This window comes from Sarcophilus harrisii, chromosome 2, assembly GCF_902635505.1.
Source record: "Sarcophilus harrisii chromosome 2, mSarHar1.11, whole genome shotgun sequence".
NCBI classification, from domain to species: Eukaryota; Metazoa; Chordata; class Mammalia; order Dasyuromorphia; family Dasyuridae; genus Sarcophilus; species Sarcophilus harrisii.
The window spans coordinates 221,653,326-221,672,728 of record NC_045427.1 but is presented as its reverse complement, the minus strand read 5'-3'; the positions used below and the strand labels follow the sequence as shown (position 1 = coordinate 221,672,728).

General features: G+C 44.9%; 1 protein-coding gene across 2 annotated transcripts in view; it reads left to right on the top strand.

Annotated features, from left to right (window-relative positions):
* HNF4A (hepatocyte nuclear factor 4 alpha) overlaps positions 1-15,163 on the top strand; it is a 36,355-nt gene extending 21,192 nt beyond the window's left edge. The window contains exons 4-10 of one of the 2 annotated variants that reach the window (XM_031951568.1): positions 32-138; positions 2,018-2,173; positions 4,701-4,788; positions 5,764-5,919; positions 7,876-8,112; positions 8,582-8,704; positions 9,507-15,163. In XM_031951568.1, coding sequence (XP_031807428.1) covers positions 32-138; positions 2,018-2,173; positions 4,701-4,788; positions 5,764-5,919; positions 7,876-8,112; positions 8,582-8,704; positions 9,507-9,649 — 1,010 coding nt within the window. In that variant the 3' untranslated portion in view covers positions 9,650-15,163. Of the gene's footprint in view, positions 1-31; positions 139-2,017; positions 2,174-4,700; positions 4,789-5,763; positions 5,920-7,875; positions 8,113-8,581; positions 8,735-9,506 lie in introns of both variants that reach the window. The other variant, XM_031951567.1, reaches the window with a different exon arrangement.
* Positions 15,164-19,403: the final 4,240 nt, after the last annotated feature.

Sequence of the window (19,403 nt, the reverse complement as noted above, 5' to 3'; positions counted from 1 at the left end):
TCAGTCTCCAACTGTCCCTTTTGACTTACAGCCGTACAGAATGAGCGGGACCGGATCAGTACACGGAGATCAAGCTATGAAGACAGCAGTCTCCCGTCTATCAATGCCCTCCTGCAGGCTGAAGTACTCTCCCAGCAGGTATCAGACCAGCCTTTGCACAGTAAGAGTGAGGGTGAGAGGTGGGAGATGGGGAGTGTGGAGGAGGCATGGAGGACTCCCAGAATGCGGCAGGGAACATGGGGAAATGCGCTTGGAATATTTCAGGAGATCTATAAAACCATAGAATGTTAGGGAGAAATCTCAAAACAAAGGATGCACGAACATCAAAGACCTCATCTAGTTCATCTCTCTCTAAAAAAAAAAAAAAAAAAAAAAAAAAAACAAAAAAAAAAAACAAAGAAAGGGAGTGATTTAGTCAGAATCACATGGCTAGTTCTGGTAGAGCTGGAAGAGCAGAGGGACTAATTAGTTAGGTTTTGTAGCATCTCCTAAGATTTTCTTATTCCAATCAGTCAGGGCTGGGTACCCCCAGCTTTCAAGCTCTAGCAGAGAGTAAACAGGCCCATTCCCACCAAGATTGGCAGTTTTGTGGCCTCCAACTTCTCTTCTTCCTTTTCTTCCCCTCTTCTGAGAGCTCATTATAATAATGAGTAATAGCTTCTGCATCAGTCCCATTGACTCTGTCGAACAGGGTTTTGCCTCCAATAATCATTCAGAAGAATCGTTTGGGGAGGAGGCAGGACTGTCTGGATAGGGATAAGGACCGCATGTTTGGCCTTGCCTCTCATTTTCTTATTGCAGTATGATGATATTTCTTATAGTACAGAAATATACCTTTTGTAGGATACAAATACATCTTTTCACATTAAAAAAAAATTCTTACCCCAAATTAATGTAGCTTAATAGAAAGGATGAACAGTGGGCTTGAAATTGGGAGGACCTGGGTTCTTTAATCAGTTCTGTCATGTTAACTTAGTGATCTTGGACAAGTCATTTCTTTCTGAGCAGCCTTTTCCTTCCTTGAAAAATGAACAGGTTTGAGGCAGCTACATGGGTGCAGTGGATAGAACACCAGCCCTAAAGTCAGGAGGACGAGAGTTCAAATCTGCCCTCAGACACTTAACACTTCCTAGCTGTCTGACCCTGGGCAAGTCACTTAACCCTAATTGCCTCAGCAAAAAAAAAAAAAAAAAGAACAGGTTTGGTGAAGGGGTCTTGATGTCCTTCTTCCAGCTTTGACATTTTATGATGAGGTTCTGCTACCTAGTATCTTCATCAATACCTGTGATAGATTGATAGTATCTCTATGACATTGGGCAAGACATTTCTCCTTTTTGGTCTTGGCTTTGTCAATTAATTCCAGTGTGGTGCTGGACAAATCACTCCCCTTCTTTGTGTCTTGGATTCCTTATCTATAAAACCATACAGATAAACTAAATAACCTTCAAAGTAGGGGCTAAATATTTTGATAACTATATTTCAATATAATTGATCTCCTTTATAATCATTTTGTATTTTATTTTTGTTAATTTAAAAATATTATTCTGATTACATATGTTTAACCTCTATCAAGACCTTGCTGTCTTGGGGAAAAAAATTTGAAACAGGGTTTTGCAGAGAGGAATGTTGAAAACTATCTTTGTATGTATTATAAAAATAAAATATTATTAAAAGATAAAAAATAAAGAATATTAAAAGGAAAGAAAATCCCCCATATAAAATTGGCTGAAATCTAAAAAAAAAAAAAAAAAAAAACCAACCAGATAGATAGATATAGATATAGATATTCTGGGAAGGGATCCATAACTTTTCTGGACAGCCCAGGAGTCCATGACACACACACAAAAGGATTAGATACCCTTATTCTAAGGTCCCTTTCTGCTCTAAACTCTATGAAAATAAGACTCAAGTCTGGGAAAGAAGAAAAACTGCCAAGCCTGTGATGAGGAACCCATTTCTTCTACCTGTAATAATCTCCCTCTCCTCATTATATATAAACCTTTTGCCTTCCTGGCAGATCACCTCCCCCATCTCAGGAATCAACGGGGACATCCGGGCCAAGAAAATTGCTAATATTGCTGATGTATGTGAATCCATGAAGGAACAGCTTTTGGTGCTGGTGGAATGGGCCAAGTACATCCCTGCCTTCTGTGAACTGCCCCTGGATGATCAGGTAGAGGCCTTAGAATGATACTATCTGTGTTCAGGTATCCCAGAAAGTAGCATGGGGTGCATCAGAACATCTTTGGGTTGGAGGAGGTATCACTGCCATCTGAGGTGCTTGGGGAGCCCAGCCATACTCTGTGGATACATGGCAACCACCTGGAGTTTGCCTCCTAGAAATGTCATGGGGCCTACTTTCTGATCTCAATTCCTTCATTTTATATAAGGGAAATTAAGGTTGATTAAGAAGTGATTTGCCAAAGATCATACATCAAATTAATCACAGATCTGAGTCAAGAATCCAGATCTCCTTATCTCCCTATTACCTACCTACTCTGCTTGTGCTTCCTCTTAGCTATTCAGGCCTGTGTAACAGTTTCCCACCTGAGCCTATGAACCTCTTTCCCTCTCCTCCCTACTCAGGTGCCCCTCTATTTTAAAAGGCACTGGCAAATTTATTGTTAACACTGAAAGTGTCACTAACTGATAAAGCTTACTTGCTCTCCCTCCCAGTGTTACTGGCATTATCTCACTGTGACATTCTGAAGGAATGAAAAAGAGTAGAATTCCAGTGTCAGATTGGTTTGGGGGACAAGGGAGGCCTTGCCTGGATAACTCAAATAATAACTGCATGTGAGGCTAAGGCACGCTAGAGCTGGACAAGGTGAAGAGGTAACTTCCCGCCTTCCATATATCAAATAGTTTCAGGAAATAGTGGAAAGAGCATGAGTTTGCAGCCCAAGCACTGAAGTTTTATTTATTATCTGTAAGGCATAAGGAAGTCCCTTCTTTTCCAGGGACTCAGTTTTCCCATCTACAGAACGTGAGGGGGTAGACTCAATGAACGTTAAGATTCTCTGCACCTGTGAATTCATTCTTCACAGATTGAACTGAGCTGGGATTCTGGCAGGGCACCAGTTCTTTGCCCTCCTACCCAGAGAGGAACTCATTCTTCTCCAACTGCTTGAGCTGTTCCTCCCTCCACCCCCCATGCCAGGCCTGGGTCCATGCATTAATGTTTAATCACTGCTGTTCCTCCCCAGGGGTCTCAGTGGGTTTAGAGACACTACTCAACCAACCAATTGTTAACCTCCATTTCTCACCTAAACCTTGGAACTACTCCCGGGCAGGGGCTCAGAACATTCTCCAGGGGCAGTGATGGGTGGCAGATAACAAGGGGAATAATTAACCCCTAGCCCCCAGGGATGGCTTCCTTCTAATGCCAAAATGGTGGCCACCACAAGGGGCCAAGATGGTCTTGGGAAATAGCTGAATTGGGCTGCCCTTGGTATATGAGAAACAGTCGAAGGAGAGCTTTGCTGGTTGGGTCATAGAGAATACCTTTTATTACAGGGCAGATAAAAAGGAGAATTACCCTGGATACCCACAAGTTTATTTCCATAAATAGCTGTATTTGATTTTGATCAAATCTCTTTTGTTCACTGGACCTTAGTTTTTCCATCTCTAAAAAGACAATCGGACTAAATAATCTCTAAGGTCCATCCCATCAAGACCTAACATTCAGTGTTCTATATCTTAAGGCTTGTTCTGATTCAGAATATCTGATTCTTAGACACAGAGAATTTGAACTGCTCTTGTCTCTTGGATTCAGAGTTAGAAGATTGGGTTCAAGTCCAAGCTTTACCATTAATTTGCTGTTCCAACTTGGTTGGGCAGATGATCTCCCCAAAACTCAATTTCTTCTTCTATAAAATGGTTACTTTAATTCCTGCCCTACTGAACTCCATAGGGCTGCTGGTATGATTCAGTGAAGTAATGGGTAGAAAAGTGCTTTATAAACAGTAAAATCCTGTAGAATGGGAATGCATGGCTATTGCAGAACGGATAAGGCAGTGTTACAAGGACAGAGAGCAGCTGTGAAACTCTAGAAAGCTCACAGGACTAGTTAGCAGCAGTGCTGGGATAAGAAGCTTTCAAATTCTAGTGACTTGGCAACCTCCTTGGGCCACATGCTTCCCTATATAGGACTTCCTGAAGTAGAGGAAGAAGAGCAGGGAAGAAAACTAATTTTCAGACAAGGAATGTACTCCTTTCCAATTGGGTAGGAAAATGGAATGGCAGGCCTAGGAGGATTGTCTCCTAGGAAGCTATTGGTTACCTCTTTCCCCATCCCTAAAGAAAGAGCCTGACTGATGGGAGAACATTACTTTGTGTCTCTGACCAGTAAACATGATTTTCATCTTCCTAGTACAACCTTGTACTTCCTAGTACAACCTTGCAGATAAGAGCGCTATGGTTACCAACTGTCCGGCATTTTTACCAGCCTTCCCAATGATGCACAGCTTATATTTATAACAGGAACAGCAATAATAACCAGCACTTTATGCTGCCTTAGTAGTCTGTGTAACACCTGTCAAAGAACAGACTAGCCAGCCAGATTGCTTGGTCTCTTTGGGTCCCAGTTACCTCATCTGTAAAATAAAAAGAGATCTCCTAGGTCACTCTAAACTTATATTCTATGGCCTCATTCCTTGAGTTCATGTAGGATGTTGACCCTTCTTTCTCTTGACTTTCAGGTGGCCCTGCTTAGGGCTCATGCTGGAGAGCACTTGCTGCTGGGGGCCACCAAACGGTCCATGGTCTTCAAAGACGTGTTGTTGTTAGGTGAGTGCTCTGGCTTTTATTCTGCCCAACCAACTGACCTGGAAGGGAAACTCCAAACTAGGGCCATGAGGCAAAGGGTATGACATGTGTTTTCTGCCTTTAATGGGGAAGGGTTATTGAGGAATGAAAAGTAGAGACTCTTGAATCTCTTAGCAGCGTCTTTCCTTCCTCCAAAGTATCAAATCCATGACTTCAGCCTGTTGAAAAGACCTTTCTTTAGATATAACTTTTTAGGGCATCGTACAATAGAGCCATGGACTCAGCATCTACCTCAGTTTCCTATTTGCAAAATGGAAATAAGTGAGTCTGTTCAGTGGAGTGGAAAGAGCACTGGGCTTGTCAGGAGGTCTGCCGGTCACTCCTCTTGCCTTTCTGATTCCTAGTGTCTACAAAATAGGCAGGCTGGACAAGATGACTGATCTCATAGGTTCTTTCTAAAGACTAAATGGATGGATGACCAGATGTTTCCTGCCCTGCTAGCCTCGTGGGTTATTGGGAGGATCATAAAAGGTTATGTCAAAAAAAACAATTCTGCCGCTACAGAGCACTATCTGTGTATCTGTGTGTATCAGCGATTGTTATTAGAACGGGAATGTGTTATTTTCAATGCCTGCCATGCATATATGTGTGTTATATATGCACATATATGTACGCACTTATGTGCACGCACGTACTCACATACATGTATGTGTATGTGTGCGCATTGAGTATAGATAGCACAGGTGTGTGTGCATATGGATGTGATTATGTGGTACACATGTGTATATTCGGTCCAGTTATGTGCACAGGTGTGCTGTATAGATGCATGTAAGACATGAATGATGCATGTGTATTGTGTGTTATATGCATGGTGCACATGTGTGTATGTAGGTGAGCACAATTAATGCATATGCACTGTGTGTGCGCGTGCATGTTAGTACTCCGGACATTCACTGAACTGACTGGACTCCTGTGGCCTCTCCCCGATGCGTTCAGGCAATGATTACATCGTCCCACGACACTGCCCCGAACTGGTGGAAATGAGCCGTGTGGCAGTCCGCATTCTGGACGAGCTGGTGCAGCCCTTCCAGGAACTCCAGATCGATGACAACGAATACGCCTGTCTGAAGGCCATTATCTTTTTTGACCCAGGTACTGGAAGTCAAGCAGAGCCCCCCAGTTCTCCGGCTTGGTGGAATCCAGTTGATGAAGTTTAGATTTGGGGAACCCAAATGAAATGAGGGTTTCTGGTGGTCAGGGAGTTAAATGATAAGGTCTAGTGGCAGGTTCGGGGTTCAGGGAATCAAATGGAGGGGTTTGGCTCCCCTGCAGCCCCTTGGGATTTGGTGCAAGGGTAGGGAGTTTTGGGGACTCCTTCTGGCGGCGCAGAGATCCTCTGTAAAGGAATTTACAGGCCCGATAACCTAGCTTGATAAAAGAGACTTATTATGGGGATTATTGGAAGTAAGGTTCAAGTCTAGTTAGTTAAGGAAATAGGTGAGGGTAAAGAGAAGGGGCCCTGGAAACCGTATTCCAGTGGGCAGAGGCCCCTTGGCATCCCAAGCATGGCATAGCTGGCATGTTTGGAACCTCTGCAAAGGTTTGGGGTTTTAGTTTGGCTCTTTTATAATAGGGGGTTTGGGCTACAAGCTGAAGGGGGCTCATGGGTGGAATCCCAGGTTGGCTCAGATTCCCTGGGGGCTGGACAAGCCCGGATCTCCTACTGCAATACAAAGGGTACTTTTGACCAGAATTTGTGAATCAAAGGTGGCGCTTCCTGAATTGGTGATGTGTCAGCCAGGAGGGGCTGAGAATCAGAAAGGAACAAATCAATCTGAAAGGACTAGTTTCTTAAAGGGACCACAACCCGCTGCATTCTCCCCTCAAGCAGTTAAAACTTAAATTCATTTAAGAGAAAAAAAGGACTTGGGGTAGAGTCTCTTATTGAGGCAGAGTCGGTTTTCTCCTTCAAGGATTTTCAGAGCTTCGGGCTTCCCTCTTCACAGTCTCCTTGGCGCTAGCTTGACGGGCTCCCATTCCCAGATGTTCCGTCCTGGGACCTGGCTTTCTAGGAGGCAGCTGGATAGTCCAGGGAAGTCAGGTCCCCCAGGGCCCGATGTCGCAGGCTTGTCCACCCCCCATGGGCCCAAGACAGCCATAGGATGGAGTCTTGGGTTCAGGCTCGTGGCTAGACCTGCTGTCCTGGTTAACTCCCCGTTTTACAGCTGAGGATACTGAGGCGAAATTGAGGGCCTCTGACTCCAAAAGTCTCTCCAGCTGCTGCACTCCTTTTATTTGTTTTTCCCTGAGGCAGTGGGGGTTAAGTGACTTGCCCAGGGTCACCCAGCCAGGCAGTGCTAAGTGTCTGAGGTCAGATATGAACTCAGGTCCTCCTGACTCAGGGCTGGGGCTCCGCCCACTGCGCTCACCTAGCTGCGCCCATGCTATACTTTTCTGAAGATAACTGGGGCTGCAAAGGCCTTCAGGTATCAGTGTGTTGATCCTTGTGCCTCCCCCATCCCCAGGTTATCCCCGTTTGTGGTTCCCTGTTGTCTCCCTCAGTAGGACTGGAGCATCTAAAACGCAGGAACTGCCCGTTCCCTCTCCCCGCTCCGGGTCACTCCGCATGAGCTGGGGCCGGGCAGCGCTGAGTGACCTCCCCACGGCTCTCCCCCGGCTTCTGCCCAGCCTGGGGAGGGCCGGCCCGCGGGAGCACAGACTGAGGACCGCTGGTCAGCGGGGCGGGGCCCGGGGCTGGGATGCCCCCTAGGGCAGTGGGGAGGCCCGGCCTGGCCGCTGATTGAGGCCCCCTTTTGCCTCATGCATAACGTTGCCTTGCTGGGTCTCTGTCACCTCATCTATAAAATGGTGGAAGCCCCTGGGGAAGCGCTGGGCTTGCAACCAGAGACCCTCCAGCCGCCTCTGCCTCAGCGCCTGTTTCCGGGCCTCAGGGTCCACCTTCGGAAACCGAGGGGATTGAGCTGATGATTTCCGAGAGTGGTTCCGGACCGACAGGCTCTGTCCTGTGGCCAGCTCTCCTCCGGGCTTCCCCGCCGCAGGCTTCTTTCCGCGCCAACCCCCCTTGCCTTTCCTCCCTTGTCCCCACAGATGCCAAGGGGTTGAGCGACCCTGGTAAAATCAAGAGGATGCGGTCACAGGTGCAGGTGAGCCTGGAGGACTACATCAATGACCGGCAGTACGACTCCCGGGGTCGCTTTGGAGAGCTGCTGCTGCTGCTGCCCACCCTGCAGAGCATCACCTGGCAGATGATCGAGCAGATACAGTTCATCAAACTCTTTGGTGTGACCAAGATCGACAACTTGCTGCAGGAGATGCTGCTGGGGGGTCCGTGCCAGTCCTCTCCCGACTTCACCCACCACCTGGGGGCGGGGAGGGGTTAGCTTGTGAGGTCCTCACTCAAGCCATCAGCGCAGGGCACTGGCCCCGGCTGTCCCCCCTGCAGAGTGGGATGGGGGCCTTGCGGATTTAGAATTCAGATGTTAGAGCCCAGGGGGTCAGAGCCGGGAGGGAGCTTAGAACCTGGGAGGTCAGAGCTGGGAGGGAGCTTAGAACATGGAATATTATATCTGGAAGAAATCTTAGGGATTACTTAATTCAAATCTCTCATTTAACTGAGGGAAAAGAAGGCCAGAGAATGAAAGTACTCTTTAAACTTCTTTATCTAGACTAGAAACAGTGTCTCATTTTATTTCTAGAATCCTAGTAGAAGACAATTAGGGCAGATATTAAGCTCCCTCTCAGTAACCCAGCTCTTGTGACCTGATGTTCTTAGTTTTACTGTTTCCATCCTCAGGGTCTTCCAGCGAAGCCCCCCACACTCACCACCCCTTGCACCCTCACTTGGTGCCAGAAAACATGGGCACCAATGTGATAGTCGCCAATACCATGCCTGCCCAGATCAGCAATGGACAGATGTGTGAGTGGCCCCGTCCTGGGTGGCGGACAGGTGGGCAGCCCGGGGCTCTTTGGGGGAAGGGAGGGGGAGGGGAGGGAGGTCTCAAGAAGCTTGGTCCAGGGTTGGGGGTCAGAGGCAGGGCCCTGCAAATTTGGGATTTGTGGGAAAGGAGAAAAGGGGTCTGCCTTCATGGTATCCATTTCTCAAAACCAAGACTGGAATAAGATCGCACCCTCTAACCTCTCAGAGAAGGAGGGTGCAACGCCCTCCCTAGCATTCCAGGCCACAAGGTAGTGGCTTAAAGACTTGCTGCTTTTCCCCCCAAAGGGCAGGTTTCTCCCAGACCGTGTGCCAAATGCTGACCATATGCTTTGGTTCAGGATGGGAAGTCTGGCCCTCTTGCTCAGGCTGAAAGAACAGACAGTGATGTTGGGAGCAAAGAGGGGACGTCCTGGAATATAGGGAAAGGCTTCTAGTCAGGAACTTAGCCTTTCTGTTCCAACCCATTTAGCCATGAGTCCTGATAGAATCTCAAATTTTAGAGCTGGAAAGATCTTTGAGCCATAGAACATAGACTGTCAGAAGTAGAAAGAACCACAGAGACTGTCTCGTCCCTTGCCCTTAACATAGAGCTGTGGAAGCTGAGATCCAGGGCCAAGGGGGTGGGGGTAGGCGAGTCAGTGCCCAAAGCAGGACTAGCTCTCGGCCTTTTACACCTCGCTGCCTCCTGCATAGGCCTGTGTGCGCTTTCTTTTGTCTCTCAGGGACCCAGCGCTGGTCCCCTCTGACTCACTGGACGGCATTTGTCTCCTTTTCCTTCCAGCCACTCCTGAGACCCCACAGCCTTCTCCGCCCGCCAGCTCAGGGCCTGAGCCCTACAAGCTACTGCCAGGAGCCATCGCCACAGTGGTCAAGCCTCCCTCAGCCATCCCTCAGCCCACCATCACCAAGCAGGAGGTCATCTAACGGGGGTTGGAGGGCTGGGGGAGGCCAGCCAGACACTGCCCTCCCCAGCCTGGCTCTGCCCTTCCCAACCTCCAGAGGGTCCAGCTCCCTCAGAACTCCTAGCACTCTTGGTGAAATAGGACAACAGTGGTCCTACCCTGGGACCGTAAAGGCACAATGGGGAGCCAGGGCTCAGACGGGGGGCTCCAACTGCCGACTTACGTGCCTTCATGCCATCTTTCTCCTCCTCTTTTGGGGGACACTTAGGGAGATTAGGAAGTCACCTTGGGTGAGACTAGTTGTTTCACAATACTTTCTCCCCACCCGACCAGTTTCCTCCTCTCCTGACTCCCCACATCTGCTGCCATCTCTTCCTCTTGGGATCTTTCTAGAACCACCAGTTAGGAATCCACCCTGCCTTCCCCTCTGGAGACTAAACACCCTGAGACTCAGTGCCCTTTGGGGAGAGCATGGTCCGGGCCAGGACTCTCTCTGCCTACTCCCACTGCCATCCCAGTCCCAATGTCCCCAAGAACTTTTATTCAAAAGAAAATTTCCTCTCCAGGCTGAAAAAGTCTCAGAGACTGAATTTGTGATAGTTCAATCATTTGACAAACTTTATGAAGCATCTGCTGGACCAAGCTCTGTGCCAAGCACTGTGTGGAACACAGACGAAGAAGACTCAGCCCCTATCCTTAAGGGGGGGGGGGGGAAGCTAGCTGAGAAGACAAGAAACAAAGACATAAAACAAGTAGAGAACAATTCAAGACAATAAAAATGTAGTAGGAATCCAAGAGAAGGAAAAGATTCACTGTGGATTGGGGGGTATCTCATCGGGGTTCACAGACAAGATTTGGGATTTGTGGAGACAAATAGGGGAGATGTTTCCGTTGGAGGGAAAGCCTGAACAATGGTACAGAGCTGGGAATCAGTCCCATTTGCGGTGAGCCCAAGTGTATTCAGATACAGTAAGTCGTGGCCTTAGGCAAGGTAGTTGATGGAAAGCCTTGAAAGTCAATATAGATTTGATTTGTTCATGTTGTGGGCTCTTCAGCCAAGGAGGGGGAAAGGTTATTCTCAATTCAAAGGAGTTCTCAGGGCAATAAAGTCAGTGATTTCTCCCTGCCATGCTTTTAAGCCCCTCATCATAGAGGACAAAAATTGGTTTCCCTCTTGAATTCTGACCCATCCTAGGGCTAAATTGGCCTCAAATCCAGGCTGAAATCCATAATTGTTTTCTGCCAACTCATTCTCTTTTCAGAGAATTCTGGGATGGCAAATCAGCAGGCTTGTCCTAAGAAGTCTCCTGGGGCTTCCACTCTCAGAGGTGGGAGGGGAAGTTCCTCTGCAGGTGCTGTAATAGGAGAGACATTTACAGGACCAAGCCCCCAGGAAGAGGCTATTGACTAGTGAGAACTTAGTCCAAAGCTAGAGATCAATAGAAAGGTAACTTCTAAAGTGGTTCCCTCTTCTTTAAGGAACAGCCTTTCAAAGGATCTCAGAATGTCAGAACTGGAAGAGACTTTAAGGATGATGGATCATCAAGCCCAATCCCTTCCTCTTAGAGAAGAGCAACGGCCCCAGACAGGATAAGATCACACATGGAGTCAGTGGCAGAACCCCCCTGCTTCAAAGACAAAAAATCCTTGCAGTAGCCAAGATTGCAAACAGAGGTAGCCACAGCTCAGCTCTGAAATTTTCAGGTTCCTCTGCCTTCTTGGGGCTCCATCCTCCTTTCAGGTCCACCCTTCAGGAATCTTGAAAGGCACCATGTTCTGCTGCTTTCTGCTCTCTAGGGAATGGACTCCAAGGTGCTTTCTATAGATAAGGCAGTTTGAGGGAAGTTCTATCTACCACTTGGTCCACAAATGCCAACATTAAATCTTCATGCCTTTGGATTTTTTGTATCTTCCAGAGCCACCTCTTAAAATCCAAGGCTTCGAAAGAGAGGAGGGAGTGTACCAAACACCAGTTCTAACAAACAATAATTTGCTGCATATGGAAAAGTCCCAGGTTGGGGAGAATCTCCTGATAAAGACTAACCCCTTATTATCTCCAGTCTTTACACTTCTTCCCTCCCTCAAGCTTCCTGAGTTCCACTAAGGCCACACTGGGAAAGCAAAATGTCAAGGAAAGGTGGATGATTGGCTTGGTTTATAATCCCCTTGATTACTGTTCTCTGTAGGACCAAATTTGGACAAATATTCCTGGGTATGGTCTGATGTATCTGGGCATTTGAATCTCTTTGGGTTTGGAAGTGAATATATATATATATATATATATATATATATATATATAGAAAGAAGATTCAATAACTGAAGTCATTTTAGGGAGTGGAGATAAGGTAGAATCCAAGCTGCCACCATTCCCCTCAAACCTGATCAATGGGCTTTCATGCAATTGTGGGTCTAGGAAAAGAGGACATCACCTCTCCTGTGGCTGTCCTAATCTCAGGATTCTTATGAGGTGGAGTGGAAAACTCTTTGGCACTTCCCAAGCAGGGTTGCACACCAGGATTTGTACCATTCCCCACTTTCTTAGTGGCCCTCTCAGAAGGGTACTTCTAGAAGTCAAGAGGCACTGTGAAAGTTGGCAACATTGTAATGGCAAAACCAATCATGTTCGCTAAATTATTCTGTAATTTGCCTTGATCAGCTGTAATTGTATAATTTCAAATAATTCCAAACCCCAGGGTCACTGCAGTGTTCCAGTCATTAACGCATTTTCCTTTCTTCCCTCAAAAAATTTCTAGGGGAGAGGAGAATGGGGGCTTGGGAAACACTGATGGGTTAGGACCAAACCTTCCCAACCATTCCCACTGCCATCATTGCCAACCAGTAGGGAAAGAACATTTCTTAGCCCTAGTTTGTATTTCTTAAAAAAAATGTTTTTTAACCTTCAAAATAAATGCCAAGGATATTTTCTAACTCGTCCTAGATGAACGGTTTTCCCTTCTTTCTCATAAACTCATAGAACATTAGATTTGGAAGGTACCCTAGATCATAGAATAAATAGAACAAATATCACAAAATGGCAGAGTGGGAGGAACCTTAGAACAGAGACTATTAAGAGTCAGAAGATACATCTAATTCAATCCTTTTATTTTACAAATGAAGAAACTGTGGTTTGCCCAGAACTGTACAACAAATTAGAAGCAAACCTGAGACTAGAATCATACAGTCTTGTAGTCAGAGGATACTTCTTAGGTCATCCAGTTTAATCTCTCACTCAATTCAGAGCCATTAGCTTTTCCACTAAGGGATCACCCAAATTCTGCTGAAAAACACTGTAAATGATGGGAAGCTTACTACCTATTGCACTATTTTGTTCTATCATGGGTCAACTATTATTGTTTGTTCTTCCTGAAAATGAGCTGGAATTTGCCTCCCTGTAACTTTCACTCATTGATCCAAACTCTGGGCATCATTTGGAACAAATTTTCTTTCTCTTCCCATTACTAACCCTTCAGTAATTTGAAGATAGTGGGCTCATCTCCACTAACCCTAGATCTTCTTCAAGCTTAATGCACTTTGGCTAGACAATAAGTCTGGGTAATTCAGACCAAAAAAAAAAAAAAAGTTACATATGGTTATACAGACCAATGACAGGGAATGCCATTTTCCAATCATTTAGTTGAAAATAACCAATTTTGTTATTTTTTTAATGACAGCATTATTTAGAATTTTCTATTCTAGCACTGGAAGAATCTTATTTCATCCTGAATTTGCCTGTGAAAGTAAATTTATTTTTTTTTCCTGGTGGGAAATGTGTGTATGTATGCGCATATGCATTTGTGTGTTTATGTCTGTATGCTGGTGGAGAATTCAGTGAAAGGGGGTCCAGGGAGGATTGAAGTGTAGGTGGGGTTAACTGTTTCAACACTCTTTAAGGGAGTACAGGATTCTTGCCTCAACTACTGAACACATCATCCAAAATGCATGGGGGAAAAATGGCAAGGGTAGCATGGATACATTTTACAAAAGCACATATTTATGAGAAAAACTAATACAGGAAAACTTTCATTTGGGTCCCAGCTACTACCAGTCACCCATGCCAGAGTTAGAGAGTAACAGGAAAGCATTCAGGGAACAACTGAGTCAAGATAGGCTATGGAAGGCCTTGTTAGTAAGATAAAAGGAAGCCAGACACAAGGCTTGGGAAAGTAACTTGCCTGGGCCACTGGAGATGGGAATCTTTCAGAAGTTACTAGGGCACTGCTTCTAAGGTACTTAGCCTTTCTCTCAAGGTAGGGAGTGGCAGGATTTAGAGTTTTAAGAACATTGGGCCTCATTACCTCCTTACACAAGGAAATTGAGCCCCCAGAAAAGGCTACTGACTAATCAGAACTAGAGAGAATTAAGTCCAAAGCTAGAGATGAGCAGAAAGGTAATTTCTAAAGTGGTTCCCCCTTTTTTAAGGAACAGCCTTTCAAAGGATCTCAGAATGTCAGAGCTGGAAGAGACCTTAGGGATGATGGATCATCAAGCCCAATCCCTTTCTTCTTAGAGAGAGCAAAGGCCCCAGACAGGACAAGTGGCTTGTTCAAGATCACACGGGGAGTCAGTGGCAGAACCCCCCTGCTTCAAAGACAACAAATCCTTAGTAGCCAAGATTGCAAACAGAATTAGCCACAGTTCAGCTCTGAAATTTTCAGGTTCCTCTGCCTTCTTAGGGCTGCATCCTCCTTTCAGGTTGACCCTTCAGGAATCTTGAAGAGCTGTGTCCTAGGGAATGGACTCCAAGGTGCTTTCTAAAAATAAGGCAGTTTGAGAATTGCTGGGAAGTTCTGCCTGTCTTGTCTAGGTCTCCAGCCAGTTGGTCCATAAATGCCAACATTAAATCTTCATCCCTTTGGATTTTTCTGTCTTCTGAAACCATCTCTTAAAATCCAAAGCTCGGAAAAAGAGGAGAGAGGGTACCAAACACAAGCTTCCTCTCGGGTTCTTGGATGGAGGTATGCTAATTCTGCTCAGGAGAGATTGCTCTACTCTATGTTCCTTCTGTTCAGGGGAGGATATTTCACTTTGTCTTTGATATCCCTCTTTGCTGAGACTAGAATCCTATCCAGAAGAGGAGCAGGTGGTACACCAGGAAACAGTGATGGTGCACTTTGCTAGAAGCCAAGAGAATTGAATTCTGGTTCCATCTGCCTCTGGTGATCTGAGCCAACTTGGGCAAAGCAGTGAACCTCTCTCCAAGCCTTCCCATTAGCTTAAGGTACCTCACCCAACATCCTCTGGACAGCTCCTAGACTTTTTTTTTTTTTTTTTGCCTGTGACTCTTACCTGGGACATGCCCCACCTCAGTCACTACCAGGAAATACTTCTAACAATGTGTAACTAGGCTTAAAGTCAGCTCAGAGCTATGTATCACAGAGTTGACTACATGGGGAAGACTATTTGGAATTGAAATAGGCTTAATAAATCCATGCAGAAGATTATAAAACCTTGGGAGCCATAAATTCCTCTGCCTTCTTACCAATTGCTCTATCCATTAGCCCTTTACCCAGTTAATCACAAATCACTCTTAAGCCCAGTGATAGCTCTTTCAGGTTGGTTATGTTTTTAACAACTCAGGGAGCTGACCTCTACCCTCTATCGCATAGGGAATCACAAAGGGAACTCAGAAATCATGTATCATCCTTATTCCCTCATTTAACAGAAGAGGAAAGAGAGGTCCAAGGAGAGTGAGTTACCTAAGATTACACAGGCAGCATTTGATCCCAAATCTTTTTATTCTGCAGTCGGGTTCTCTTTCTTCAGGATCATATTGCTCTGAACCCACCACTTCAGAATCGAAGACCTGCAGTGTCTTTTTCCTTCCTTTAGTTGCTTAGACTTTGAACTCTGGATTTAGGGTAGGAATCATTTTTGGTGTCAAGGAACCAAGCATTGAAATGGGTATCAAAAGACATATGTGATTGTGGAAAATCACCTCCTTGCACTGGACTTCATTTTCTGTTCTGTAAAATGGGGATGCTAATATCATTGAGTCCTTCCCAGGACTCTTATAAGAAGATACTTTGTAAATGTTTTTAGTCTTGTAGTGATTTAGTATTTATCATATGGTGGCTATTAGGAAATATAAAGAGGTAAAATCATAATGACAAAAATGATAAGGATAAAAATGGTAATGGCAGCAAGGACCCTAGTTTGGCAGTCAGATGGAGTTTAATCCTGATTCTGCTACTTTCTGTATCCAGGATTAATTTCTTCCCTATCCTGTGCTTTAGTTTCCATATCTGCAAAATAAGTAGCTTGAGCTCTTTCATCTCCAAGATCTCTTCTAGCTCTAAATTCTATAGTTATTTTCATTTTACAGGTCAGAATACTAAGGCAATGAAGTTAAATTATTTGCCTGGGATCATAAAACTAACCTGTCAGATTCTTGCCCTCAAAGAGAGAGTATTCACATAGGAGGATAGTCAATAACACAAAGCAATATGTGACATAATGAGCTGTTCTCTGACATGTATAATCTCAATACTTTGTTGAGTCAAGATGCAATGCACTAGGAGCTCCTGGAAGTAGAGTAGGGGACCCCAAGGCTAGCCAGGGAGGTACAAGGTCAGAAATGAAGTAGGTCAAAACTCCCACACCAATCAACTTGTGAATGGTGACCACTGTACTTCCTACCTGGAAGGGTTTCTAAAGAGAAAATAAACATGAATTTATGATACTGTCCTGCTAAAATGATTATGTTGACAATTATAAATAACAAAAGTTCACATTTTTATGGCGCTTTCAAGTTTACCAAACACTATGCTCACAATGATCCCATTGTGAGATTGTCTCCATTATACAGAGGAAAAAACAGTCTCAATATGTCCAGGTCATACAGCTAAGTGTTAAAGGAGGGACTCAGACTCGAGTCTTCTCACTCTAAAACTAGGACTCCCTGTATGACACTGTCATTCTTTCTACCATATTGGACTGTTTCTCCAACTATAACTCTTTGAAGTTGGAGCCATATCATGCCTCTTTTCTCTTCCCTATAGCAAAGGTACAAGTCCCACAATCAATACATGGACCCAGAGTGAAAAGAACCTAGCAGTTGGAGTCAGAAGGCCTGGATTCAGATCCCAGTTCTACCACTCACTATTTGACATTAGGTACATCATTCACTTAATTTAGTCTAGATAAACCTTAGTTTACTCACTTGTACTACCTGCTTCAGAAGGTCAGTGTAAGGAAAGTATTTCGTAAGCTATAAAGGGCCAAAGAATTGTGCGCTGTTATTATTAGTACCCCAGCAAATCTTTATTGAATGTCTGAATTAATAAGTAAATGAAGCAATACCACCTTTGTGTAGGCTCTGAGATTTCACCTGGCAGGTTCAAGCTGAGGATATGGGAATGGGGCATTTTCAGATAAGTCTGTACCATAAAACTTAATCTGTTTCATTTCTGAAAAGTCCCCACCCCACTTCCAAACCCAGAGCTGAAATAGCCCCTCGGCCTTGGGAAGCACTGATCGCCTTATCTTTGGGGAAAAGAAAACTGTAAATGGGCTTTATGGCTCTTAGATGATGTCTGACAGAGGCAATGATTGGGGCCATAAACCATGAGCCTGTTCACCAGGGCACTGCCCTACAGGAAGCCTGGGGACTGATGCTTCAGGGCTGAGAGATAGGCACAGTTTAGTTGGAAGAGGCCTTAGAGGGCAGAGGAGAGAACCTGGTGAAGAAAATGAGGATTCCTTAATCTAGAGAAGGCTAAAGGAAGACAACAACCCTGCTTTTCAAGATTAAGATTAATAATCTGTCTTTTGTAGAAGTCTTATAGTGAAGAATGCTAGAATTATATAGCCTTTAGGTTAGAAGGAAATTTAAGAGTAGGATATTAGAATCCAGAATGTTAGGGCCCACATTTATTTTAGGACAAAGGCTGGTGAATACCAAGACCACAAGGAACTTCAGAACAAAAAGGGTGACAGATTTGGAAGGGACCCTAGCAATGGAAGAGATGCTAGAAATGACATAGTTCGATTTTCTCATTTTTAGTCAGATCCTCACCCAACCATCCCTGTTCCATAGCAGCTGAAGAGAAAAGTCACACCAAATTCAATGGGAGAAGCTTCACAGCCCTATCTCTGGGCCCGGGAGTGGCAAGAATCCCAGTCTCTTTCCTCCCAGGCCCATCTATCTTATAGGGCCCAAAGGCAGATCTAAGGCCTGGTGTTCTTTCACACAAGTTCAGAGAACCTCCTCTGACCTTCCTCTCCCCCAAGCCCTCCCCAAGAAAGCATTATCTTTATTACCAGAAGGCTGTTTGCCCAGGGTAGCAACGTTTTCCTTACCCACCTTGGGCTGGGCCCTTTGAAGTCTTGTTCTATCTCTTTCTTTATTCAGAACAGGTACTTCAGGGAAAAGAAACCAGTCCTTGAATCTGAAGCCAAAGAATTGGGAGACCATGTTCCTCTCTTCATTCTGCTGTTTATCATTCTGTCCTGTTCTCTAGTTGTACCATTTATATGTGACCTGTGTCTCCCACTAGACTATGAACTCACAGAATCACAGGATTTCAGCATCCCTCTAGTCCTTCAATCCAAAACTGAAAAGGAATTTCTTGGACATATATCAAACAAGTGGCCATCCAACCTTGGTTAAAAAAATTCCATCAAGGGTGAATAGACTTTCTCCACAAAGCAGCACATTCCATTTTAACTATCCCTAATTATTAGAAATGTCAAACTTCAATTGATCTCTTTGAAACATTCTAAGTTTCTCTCCTCTGTATACATTTTAGTGACATTTGGCCTGAAGGAGAGTATAGTCTGTGACCACATTTCCCATTTGCCCTGTGTATAGCTTGTTTGTACACAGTTATTAGCATTTTGTCTCCCTCATTAGATTGTGAGTTCCCAGAGAACAAGGATTGTCTTTTGACCCCCAGTGCTTAGCACAGTACCTAAGCACATAGTAGGCCCTTAATAAATGCTTATTGCGTCACTGACATGGCTAGTGATAACTCATAGCATGGACGGAGTCTAGATGGTTTTACCTGCTTCTGTGGTCACAGACTATACTCTCCTTCAGGCCAAATGTCACTAAAATGTATACTTAATCTATGGCAGAACAATAGAGGAATGCTAATAGTTCCATGAAAACCAACTTCTTATGCTTGCACCTGGAGATTAGACATAAAGAAAAATCAACTGCCCTTGTCTTTGAGGAGATTAACTGGGGAACACCCATAGGAAGGCAGCCAGAATGGTTAGGGGACGCAGGACACTGATGTGCAGTGATGGATGGAAAGGATTCAGAATATATCTCCTGGAGTTGATGGTGAGGGAAAAGGGTATGTAGAAAACATGATATTTGTTTTCAAGTATTTCTAGGTCTGTTATGTAGAAGAGGAATTATACTTGTTCTGTTTATTGCCAGAGGAGAGAACTAGGGGCAATAGATAAATGTTTCAATGTGCTTCAGATAGCCCAAGAAAATGGTGAAGAGACATGAAATGCAGTGTCTTATTGGTGGAACACTGAAGAGTACATAGTGGGGTATCAAGTGGGGCTGGGGGCTGGCCTCTATGGCCAAATTAGGGGGTTCTGACAACTTGAATTCACTTGATTTCTATGTACTTTATAGTGTTGTGAGGCATGTGGTATGCCAGAACTGAAGCCCATCTCATCTTACTTTGGATCTGGCATTCTTTCCATTGTGTTTACATTGTACTTCAATGGGCTAAGATCTCAACTGGATCATGGCTGGATCTGTGAGTCCCACCATGGCCCACTGTGGGCCTCTGAGCAAAGCTGAAACCCCATGAGGC